The 12109-nt window shown below is 35.1% G+C and overlaps 1 protein-coding gene across 4 annotated transcripts in view; it reads left to right on the top strand.

Annotated features, from left to right (window-relative positions):
• The first annotated feature begins 4668 nt into the window (after nucleotides 1-4668).
• The window catches only part of LOC145991204 (uncharacterized), a 35296-nt gene continuing 27855 nt past the window's right edge, over nucleotides 4669-12109 (top strand). For 2 of the 4 annotated variants that reach the window (XR_014442014.1, XM_083127103.1), the window contains exons 1-4: nucleotides 4669-4824; nucleotides 6680-6773; nucleotides 7731-7817; nucleotides 10577-10612. Coding sequence is in view for 3 of the 4 variants with exons in the window: in XM_083127103.1 (XP_082983229.1) it covers nucleotides 4789-4824; nucleotides 6680-6773; nucleotides 7731-7817; nucleotides 10577-10612 (253 nt within the window). In the remaining variant the exon portion in view is untranslated. The remainder of the gene's footprint in view (nucleotides 4825-6679; nucleotides 6774-7730; nucleotides 7818-10576; nucleotides 10613-12109) is intronic. The other 2 variants (XM_083127104.1, XM_083127105.1) reach the window with 2 other exon arrangements.

Here is a 12109-nt window from a genome sequence, read left to right as displayed (position 1 = left end):
ACATAATAAGGATTTCTCTCCCCACACAGCCAATGGGACTATTCTTTGCAAGAACTTTGGAGTAATGTTTTCTTGCACTCTTATTTTCTTCTTGCCCTTTCCCTTTGCACTACTCTTCTTTGCAGCTTCCAAAGCCTTTTTTACAGGTGTGTGTGTTAGAATGGCACTTCGTTTACGTTTACGATTCGTCGTTTTCCTGGGTTCAGCCTTTGGGTATGGACGAACATTTTCAGGAGAGAAGGAAACTTTAGGCTACTCACTACTGAAGACATTTGTGTGCCACTTGCACCCGGCATTCAATTTGCGAATGCAAAGGTTCACATTGAACATCACCTGAAGATGATTTAGTTGGCAGTGCATCGCACCTGGCATTTTGGACTATGTCATCACTATGAGATACGGGAGGCCTACTATCTACCTGTCCTGCTGGATTTGGTTGATCTGAAACGAAACACGACGCAAAGTCGCTTTCTTGGAATACCTCAGAATTGAAGGGAAATATTCCTGTTTGAACAAAACCTGAAGTTATGTTGGTAGGGGTAACTGTATTCAAAAATGTTGTTTTAACTATCTGTGGTATGTCGTCAATTGTAAGAGTTTTTCCTGGATGATTCTTATGCCAAGAATCAATTGCTCGGCCACACACTTTCTTAAATGGACCAAAAACACTGACATCTAACGGTAGTAGTCGATGCGAACAGTGTGGAGGAAATGACAAGAGAGTAATATTATTATCTTTGCATTCATCTAAAGCTTCACAGCTGAGATGGGAAGAGTGATTATCGATGAAAAGAAGCACAGCGGAGTTTTCGTTTGGATTCACCTGAGAAATGAAGTGTCGAATGAATTGGACAAACGTTTCCTCAATAATCCAACCTGAACCAGTAGCTGCTCCAATGCAGTCTGTTGGGCCATCTCGAATGAAATGGTCCCGAAAGTTCTTACGTGGAAATATTAGCATTGGAGGTATAAAAGTCCCTTGAGCACTAACTGCCACTGCAACAAGTTCACCTCTTTCTGCACTGCTCACTATGCCAACCTGTTTTGTTCCTTTTCGAGCTACAACCTAATTTGGTTTCATGACAGTTGTGACACCAGTTTCATCCATGTTCCAAATTCTTGAGGATGAACAATTGTTTCTGGACAGAACTTCGGAAACTTTGTCAAAAAACATCGCACATTTTCTTTGTTGAAACTGGACATTCGTGCTAAGAAAGTTGATTCAGGCAAACGCACCGAAATATCTTTGTTTCTCTGTAGGAATCCCCTGAACAATTCAATACCAGATATTCCGTTTACCGACCACGATGAGGGAGCACTTATATCAAACTTAACTGCATAGAGATGAGCTAATTTTCGCACTTCCTGTGGTGTTAATCCAAACATAATCTAACTGGAACGCTGCAAGTACATTTTGAAGATATTCTCTTCTTCCTCTGAAAACACTTTCCACGGCTTCGCATAACCACAGCTTATGTTCTGTCCCTCACGAGGACCACTTTCTTGTAATTTCTTCTTTTGTATGTATCTTGAGAGGGTTGAATAATGAATGTTGAACTCTGCAGCCACTTGTCTTAAGCTGACATTTTTGTCATCTTCGTGTTCCAGGACTAAATTTGCTGCTCTATCCATCACATCAGGCGGTGTAGTCTCCTTTTGGGTCTTCCTCTTGTAGTTCCTCATCTTACAGGCTACCTGAAACAATAGAAATAATAATAATAATAATAATAATACGGCAACAATCAATTCGACAACAATAGTTTCGGCGGGAACATAAGAAGGAACAATTTTTTAAAAATAAATCTGCAAGACGAAAGAGACCATATCAGAAGGCATAACAATATTAATGTTTCGTGCTGCTAGTAGAAATTACATGCACATGATTATAAACAAAAATTCATTCACAATTTACGTATTTATCTAGCACTACTAGGTGAAATATAGTGTTTTCTTGCCGTACTGACGTGCGTGTAATTTTGTATAAGAATAAATAAGTGAGAATTCAAAATGAGTGTCGGTTACTGAATATAGGACTAAATATATGCGATCGCATTTTTCTTTTGACTTGAAAAGATTTTAAAATTAGTAAACAATAAACCATATTTCGATTTATCACATTCGGGACAGTGAACAATTCCATTCAATATCTTATTAAAGCGCTGGTCTGTCATGGGGCAGTTTGCAACATTGTGGGGTAAGTTGCAACATCTATTGCAACTTGCCTCACCGACATGTTTGATTACAAAAGCTATTCTTGCCTCCACAAAAATTGCATAACATAAAAAGCAATATCACTTTCCACACCTTCAATAAACATGCTTTCAATTGACCACAAGTCGCATGCTGTGGTCATTTATAGGAATTGCGTATTAAAAATTGTAAGAGATTCTTAAAAATTACTCACCGTCCTCAAAATTATTCTTTCTTCCTTCACTCTGACAACATCTGAAAAACTGGCGTAACGAACGGTTCATCAGAGACACCTACCAACGTGTGTTGGAACGACAGTAAGCGCAACGCAGTAGAGCCATCCTACATAACAGAAAAAGCACTGTTGCAACGTGCCTCTGTTGCAAAGTGCCCCACTTTCCCCTACAGTATATCTGCTATGTATTATGTGCATGTGTGTGTGTGTGTGTTTCTGTATGTAAAGGAGGAAAGAGGGAGAGATCGTGAGAGAAAGAAAGGATGTGTGTTAGGTGTATATGTGTTCAAGTTGTAAATGTAAATATTATAATACTACCTTCTGTAATTAGAGACGTGTGTCTGAGAAGGATAAATAAATAAATAAATATGGTTTCAAAGGATAATTATAATATCAGAAAGTAATTCGTCCAATTCATTTTAGCTTTCTCTTTATTTAATCGAACGGGAAGTTCACAACAATTGTAACAGCAAACAATTAAACAACACTTGGCTTGGCTACCATAGATTTAGAAAATTTCCAAGCTAATGTGTTTCGAGTCAAAATGTGGTTAGATTGAAAGTGTATCTAGATCCCAGTACTTAAGTAGAAAAATGTTGAATTGGGAGAGAAGAATTGTGTTACATTCTCCAAACTGATCTCGCATCGAGTTTTGTTGCTGTAAGTAATCTGGATTATTGTAAGTAATTCTTTTTTTGTAGTGGAAGTCAACCTTGTGTATTTAAATCAATTCAACTATTACAAGATTGTGTGCTAATAAAAAAAATATGGTTTAAAGTAACTAGTCAGGCAGACAATAGTATTACTACCTGCTTTGATCAGCTATTAGATTCTCGTTGCTTGGAATACTTGTTAACTGTGTTTCGCATTCAATTAATTTAACGTATGAAGTGTTACTAGCATACACTAAGGTAAACCGGGGTATTAAGGACCACGGAGCATTAAGCAACGTGTGCTAGAATTTCATAAAAAGCACAAAGAAATGCGTAGCGGCAGACGCACCAGCCGTGTGCACGGCCTGAGATCCTTTTTTTGTGTGTAAATAGCACTCTGCACACAAATGGCGTGTAAGCTACGTAGTTAAGACAGGGAAACAGAACCAGCCAAAAGGCAGACGCGCGAAAACGCCATAAAGAACTGCTGAGCGGCTGTATGAAGTTAAAAGCGCATCCTGGAACGTCTACTGCACTAACAGCTGCAGAAGGATCACAATTAGAGGAGTGCTTCATTCTGTTTCCTTAATGTTTTTTTTTTTTTTTTTTTTTGAATGAACAAACGAAACTTGTGTGACGTAGTTCAAGATTATTGTGTTTTGAAAAAGAAGGACGTACCATTCAAATGCGGACCGGTCCTTGATACCCCATTGCATGGTCCTTATTACCCAGCAAAGGGGCAATTGGGACCATGCAACCTATCTTTCAATTCATTGTTGTTTTTGCCTTTGCATTATATTCCAACTCGTTTCTGTTGTCATTAATGTAAACTAGAAAATATACATTCCAGAATGCATCCTGTTTGTGTTTTCTTGAACAGCTCCTGATGAATTTCTTCAATTAAATAGCAATTTGGTGGTCCTTAATACCCCGATTTATCTTACATAACCGAATATACTGTTTCCTCGACATAACAGTAACAAAGCACATAATACTCACTGCTGAGAGAAAGTATAAGAAACTATTTAAAATTTTCACAAAGTTAAAGATCAACACAATTGAGAGTGATAGTTATACTTTTCACTAAAGCAAAAAGGGATTACAACGAAAGATCGAAATATATTAGTCCTCTCTTTTCCTACTCTTTGAACTAATTCTATTATTGGCTATCCCTTCGAAGCATTAGAAGGCCGAGAAAAATATTTCAAATTTAGAAACCTAGTAAAAAAAAACTATCGTGTATTTATTTTCGCGATAATATATCTTAAACTGCAAACCGTTGAACCAAATAAAATAACAGTGGCGCGAAAAGTCTGCGTGAAATATAGACAATGTACTTTCAACGTTACTTGGAAAATATTGACAGAAATATGTAACAACATTACGAAAAATCTTCAACCTCCTAGAAGTCTACTTGGAGCTTGTGAAGTACAGAATTATATTATAATTTACTTCTGTAACATTCTACCACTCAAACGCTGCTGAAGTTTCTCAACCAAGATTTCTTACTTGTTATGTAAGCACAAACGTAAGGAGAAAATGTTTCCAAAAATGTTTACGTTTCACAGGTCTTAATATTAATGTTTAATTCAGTCAGAATCAGTGATAATGTAATTCTCTGGCAGCTTGGAACACAATGAATTGCAAACACTGTGACATAAAAGAATAAAATATAAGCATGCAGACAGCCAATGCTATGTAGGGTTAGAAATGACAAGAACACTATTGTACATTTTTATTCTTCAGGTGAGTTCTATATTTCCGTTTATTTTAAATGTTGTGTTACATTTGAACTAAAGGCATATCATTATATATAATATATTACGTATATAATTATGTTTATTTATTTATTTATTGATAAAATTCCAGATACAGTACAGGTGGCCATTTTTCCACTGAAATTGTCAACAATGAAAAAGCAAAATAATAATAATAATAATAATTAAAAGTAACAAAATAACACAAAAATTAATAGCAAATTAACAAAAAATAAGTAAAAAGTAACACTATTTGATATTATTTACAATAATTTCTTCTAATACAATTATATTAATATGATTCTGATATGATTATATTAATTATATTGTTTATACACATATAATCTTCACTCAACCTATAACAAATTATGAAAGCCCGAACTGAGTGCCAATTACAGCATGTCTACAATATATGAGATCGTGAATGGCGTCATCGTAATTTGATTGCTATTGCAGTAAATTGAATAACTAAAATTGAAAACTTACTCGACAAACTAAAAAACTTAGTCGTCAAATTATACCTCAACTAGAGAAAAAAAGAACCGGTGTCTGAAAATTATGAACATTAATCTTTACTTTGGTAGAGATTAAATTCTATAAATAAATAGCGTTTGAAATATACTTCGAATCCCTAATATTTTGTTAACTACTTTGTCTCAAAGCTGTCTCTCTTTTAATGTTCATGAAAATGAGGATTACATTGTCACTTTCATTGTTGTCAGAAAATTGAGATAGCTATATCTTACTTGTAAAAAATTTCAATCGCTAAACGATCCGTTCAGTGTATAGCAAGTACAGTACAATTGTTGTGCCAAACTAAGTAGAACGTTAGTAAGAATTTTCATACATTATTATCCTTTTCGAAAATTACATATTTTATCATACTTCTCTACATATTTGTGAACCTATTTTGGCAGGCAAATATGGAAACTGTAAGGACAGCGGACAAAACAAACGCATCAAGTGAGATATTAGTGAGCCGCTTTGGGAACCATTGTGTCCGTCGAACGCAACCGCTGTCTACTCGCCAAAAGTGGCAACTAGACAAAAAAAATCCTAATCCAATTTTTAGACTTAGGAACCAAACACACCGCTATGAGGTGTAAAATGTTGAAGCAACAGCCTATATATTGCAGCAGTGAAAGCATATTCGTGGGGTGGGTGGGGAGTGAATGTAGAGGTAGGGAGGGCTCAAGGAGGTGATTAGATCAGTACCACTCTCCGACGGTTTTTAAGCCCTCCTTCCAGGTTTCCTCATTCGTTACTCATTTATTTGAGGCTGGGTGAACCCAAGAGCCGCTCCACGAGAGAACATTGCTGGAAAGACTCCCACCTGAAATCACGCACCCAAGGAATCAAATCAGAACTCTCGCGTTGCAGCTAGACACCCAACCGACCGGACCATCGCGGTTCTACCCGCACACCACATAATACAATGGTGTGATAAAGTTCCTTTGAGTGCGTCTAAGATGAGCACCCGATTATTTTTACATTGAACATGAGATTAATTTTTAATTTAAATTCTAAAATTCAAAATCATTATTTGTAAACTTAAATTTGATCATAAATAGATTTTCATGTGTTACAATTAATATTATCAGGCAAAAGGTTCTTTCTACTCAAAAATACAGTCGTACGATCAACAATTATCTGAATGATATTTCATGAACTAATTGACTGAAATGTCTAATTGTGAAAAAGCTCCAAATATTCCACCAGGAAACGTCAATGAACCGTATCGTTGCAGGAATTGTTCTCTTAGAACAGCGTAGCTAAATTATTTAAATTTCCAGGATTTTTACCGTTTAAAATATGTGATTCAGGTTCATATAATTTCAATACAGCAGGTGACGATATTCTTCTGTGTCGAAGCCGTAACAATAGCCCAAAGAAAGGGAGAAGACTTGGAAAATTTCAAGGATGGTGAATTACAATGGGGTAAGACTTGCAACAAAAGTTTTCGTCTCGCATTCATGTCATTCATTCGTAAATGTTATTGTTTTAATCAGCAGATTGTATCAAAAGTACAAAAGCATGATATTTCTTAAATAAGTATGAGTTATTACAACTAGCTATGATAATCACGTGCTGTAATCCGTTAAAATTAAACACTGAAATGTATTGTTTGACGTACGTTTATTACACAAAAATTTACAAATCTCGAAATGAAAATATTGTGTATGAAGATCACATCGAAAAGTATTTTCTATTCATAGTTAAATAGTTAAATCGAGAAACCGATAATCAGAGGCGAACTATTTTTATGAAAATTATAAAATTCATTTTGTTTAGATACTAAATGTATCTTTTGCCAAATGTACGTTATGCATGTATAAACATTCAAGAAAATGCAATTTTATGTAGAAATACCTTGAATTTACAGCACAATAATATTTAATGAAGTTTAATCAATCCTTATCATGAAGTGACATCTAGCATATTTAAAGATCGCATTGAAAATCATAGTAATGTACACTTTTAGTCACTACAAGTAAGTAGGCCTACAGTAGTTTTTATTATATTGAAATTAATGTGTGTCGCCTTCTAGCCACTCATCTTGATCGTGAAGAGAACAAATAATAGTGCACTTATGTAATAATTACATCTATCGTGAAAAATATTTAATTTTCAAACCGTTGTAATATTTATAATTACTGTAATATTTTATAACAATATAATAGCCACTATATTAATAAACTACAAATAAACTTCTACATAAATGTTTGAAATTTGTTATATTTTTTCTAAAGGGTTTCTCATGATACATTGTAAGGTAAAAGTTTAGTTATGAAGAGTAATTTTACCTACTCGATGTCATAGTACTTACATTTACGTCTCTTTGTGCAGGAAGTATCATTTACCAGATTTAGTTTCGTTTTTGTTCTCAATTTATAGTAAACGACAGTGAAGAAGATTATAATAAGGCAGATGACGGAGAGATGGCTGGCAAGCGACGAACACGTGAAACTGGACATTTTACAGGTACTGTAACGTCAGCAGATCTTTTTGAAAATGGTTGATTGATTGATTTGTTGTTTTAAGTCCACTTTATGCACAACAAGGCTAATCTGGACTGCACCTACAGTTTAAAGTGGGATCCGAACCACTATGTGCCTCCACCGGGAATCGAACTCGGGACCCCTTGATTACAAGGCGACGACGCTACTTTTTGAAAATGGTAATACAACTACTGCTTTGCTCTTTCAAATATAAATGCATTAAATCATTAACAATTCTTTTTAGTGTTTAGTATTTTTAGCAATTTAGTTGCACTCTTTTCTCGCACCTAGAAAATGAGATATTGGTTAAAATCATGCTGTCATAACTTTTCATGATCAAACATAGGTTGAAAAAACCTTGATCGTTGCATTTCTTGTTAAATTCTAGCGTGATTTGACACATCATCACCTCCTTCCCATTTAACAATTTTGAATTGAATTCAGTAGTCCGCTTGGAACACCAATATGATTCCCCCTGTTTACATAATTGTCAATTGTACCCAGTCTAACTAAGGGGTGTTAAGGGACTTTTGAATCACCCTGTAAATAATTACAATGTGTCGTTGTCCATTGTTTGAACTGTCATAGATACGGTGTTTAATCTTCAACACTCGTTGGTAAAATGAATCATATACCTTTCAGATACAAATGGGAGACGTTCTGGACAAAGAAAATCAGATTCATCTTCATCAATTACGTGATATTCCTGTTTTAACATGTTTAAAATGCCTCCTTGTTGATAAGAATGACTCAGGTATATTAGTCAATTAGTGTACTTGTTAATTTTGATTAACGGAATCAGTTCATTAAACCATGAAACACACTTGTAATCTTGAAGGTAAATGAACATTTCTCAAATACTATAAATGTTATCGGCCCTAAAGCGTGAAAATGGCCTATGTGACATACGTAAGGTTATCGTATTATAATTTGGTAGTTATTATCTAGAACTAAACTGACTGACACTTTTCGCCACTTTTGCCCCTGCACTATGCTAAATCGTATATACACAAAGGGAAATATACGGTCTTTGCTCCCCCCAAGTTTTACCACCTTAACCCCCCCCCCCGGTTTTGGAACCCAATCGCCGTCACTGTAAACTGATGTATAGTTTCCTGTAATGTTGAGTTCAGTTGTTCTTGTTAAGCCCACTTTATGCACAGATAGGCTAATCAAGACTGGACCTACAGTTTAAAGTGGGATCTGAACAACTATGGGCAAGGGCGGTCGCAGGGAGGGGCCAGGGAGGAACTTGCACCCACTAAGATTTCTGGAAATAGTTAATGAAATTCGAATGGTGAAATTGTAGTGATATTTTTCAACAAAATATATTGTTTTCTGCGACTTACAGGCCACAAGTTACAGCAATTATTATTATTATTTGAAGTAGGATTACATTTAAGCTTAGTTTATTTTACACTATATTTAGAATATATTATATGCAGATATACAGAATATGGAAATTTCAAATGTATGTAATTTTTAAAAAAAACAAGTAGTAATAATTATAATAACAAAAGTAAAAGCAGTTTTCTTAATAATAACAATAACAACAAAAGTAGTAGCAGTAATAATAATAACAACAATAAAAGTTTCTGTGCCTCTGCCGCCCTTGAGAAAAAATCCTCGGGCGTCCGTGACTATGGGCCTTCACCGGGTATCGAACAAGGGACCCCTTGATTACACTGCGCCACGGAGAATGTGAGGGGCCTTTATACTGTAACTCCCAACACTGTAGGGGCTAAGTTGAGCACAGAGTCACTAAACTTCAACATTACATATCATAAAACGAGTGACAAAATCAGTAATTTAGTGCCATTGTCATTTTATAAGGCATCTTTGTAAGCCAGTGTCCACTTGACGTAGCCAAAAGGATAGACTATTAAACGATAATTACTTTCACCCCCGCCCCTAACGTCCAATGCGATTTAATATTTGTTTTTTGGCGATCGCTTTTTTGCCATTTTTGGCTATACGCGACCAAGGAAAGTAACCATGGAAATAAGTGATAATATGGTGGAATTTATGAATGGATACTCAAAGAACACCCATGCACAGGCCGGAATTCGAACCCGGGACCCCTGGCGTCGTAGCACGCTGTGCTAACCACTCCACCACGTAGCCGCCGCGTCCAATTGGTCTTAAGCTGCTAATTTGTCCTCTATGTAAGCACATTACTTACCCTCTAAGTAGTACAAGCTAAACCATATACTATCAACCTATGACTTACGCAGAGGGGCGAGGTGGACTGATGGGGCAACAGCCGAAATCAGGAAAATCAAAATTTTCAATTAAAAGCAGTGAAGAACTTGGGGAAAAACCAAAGCGGTAAATCCTTTGACCTCCGATTGCCATATTGAGTAGCAGTCCCCCTAGAAAGCAATTCCAGCCCCTGCCAAAAAAGAAAAAGTCCTACATACGCCAGTGCCTTCTACCTCCATAAGCGTAAGATGCGGTGCATATACGTCATATCTTGTATCTTAATACGTTGTCATCTACATGACTTAATCTGTAGGTTGCGGTGTCCGATGACCAGTTGTTTGGATCACACTTTAAACTGTAGGTCCATTCCAGATTTGCCTATCTGAGCATAAAAAGTAGTCTTAAAAAACAAAAGAAGCAAGAATGTACATCCTGTAGCCACATTTCCATGTTAGACTTCATTCATCCTAATCATGTATTGTTTTTGATAAGTACTTAGAAAAAATTGCAAGTGTTCTTACGTGTGTTTAAATTTGCCAGGTAGCACACTCCGTATGGGATCACAAGCAAGTGGAGGTAAGGTACATTATTTATATACGAGTAGGGAAACATGTCGTTTGTATACACACTCGAGTACACTGCTCATGTACTACATCATTCCTACATAAAAGATGCACTCTTATCATTCCAATTTATTTTTCAACGTTACACGAGAATTTTACATGCACTCATGTGAATTACATTCGTGGTCTATCATAGACTCTTATTTGTAAGTATAGCTATTATAAGTTAATAAATTAGAATTTAGCAGTTGAACTTGCTATTTTTAGCAACATAATGGAACCAGTTACACTATTATGTACTTTGTCTTGTAATATTTTTATAACACATATTTAAAAATATTTTCATAAGTACATCTTTTTAAAGTAATATAGTATAGGAATACATGTAGCTAACAGGTAACTGCATTTGCACATTAATATTGAAAAATATGGTTTACTGTATATAATAATGAATTACGGAGAATAAAAATTTAAATTTAATTAAATTGTTTCACATTTTTTACGATCTGTTGTAAGAGTTTATCAGCAGTGCCATCTGCATTTTCATCAGCAAAACCTACAAATATTCCTTTGGGGTCTTTAACACTGCGTCATAACGAATTCTCCGTACCACACAGTAATAACCTTTTATCTGCTTTCGTTAATCTTAATTCGTATTAGGCTCCACTATTTAACTACTCTCTGATCGGTCTTTCACAAGCTTAAATGAAATAATCTGTGTAAGTTTAATTGAATGGTTTTATGGAGCTTAAATTATATTCTATAAATTCACCATTTCCCTATTCCTTACTTTTATTGATTAGGTGGTGTCTGTAGACAGGGCGGATAAAAATAATGATTTTCATTTTAAAATATAACTTTTGTTCATTTTTTCATTTAAATCGGATTTCTTAATATCAATTTAAATATACGTACTGTTTTTCGGTTCAGTACAAATAGTCTGTACATAGAATGCTATGCTGCATATCAAAAGAACTGCTTGTGGCCAAAGAGTGCATTCATAGTTCCATAGAAGTTAAAGGTTTTCTCGATCTAGTGTTTTGTCAAAATTTTGACAGTCTTGTTCCTTCCCTTCGATTTAGGGCATGCGTTGTTTAGCCCATATATTGGGGAATTTCACGATTATGCTTTATTTAAACTTGATTATTGGTGATTGTAGATTTTTTAAATGTTAGATCGCAAAATGTTATCAGCTGCCATGTTTATTTAGAGCTTAATAAAAATGACACCATTAACGGATTAACGTAATTAGTATTTTGTATATTATTCTACCCAAAATATTTGTAACTTTTGGCTATGGAAATTCTTGAGTTTTAAAGCAACAGAAATTTAGTGTGTTTACAGTTTACGTGTTATAGTTTCCTTTCATATGATCTTCACCCCATCAATATTTTGTTCCCATGCTTTTCCTTTGAAAACATTAGAGGATCTAAGAGCCTAATAAACACCATTGATTGCGAGATTAATGTGCTATATATATATATATTCAATACTTCTTACTTCTATTGAT

The sequence above is a fragment of the Lepisma saccharinum genome, chromosome 8 (genome assembly GCF_977018435.1).
Source record: "Lepisma saccharinum chromosome 8, izLepSacc3.1, whole genome shotgun sequence".
In the NCBI taxonomy this organism is placed as follows: domain Eukaryota; kingdom Metazoa; phylum Arthropoda; class Insecta; order Zygentoma; family Lepismatidae; genus Lepisma; species Lepisma saccharinum.
The sequence above is the reverse complement of the archived record's forward strand: the minus strand, read 5'-3'. Positions and strand labels throughout refer to the sequence as shown.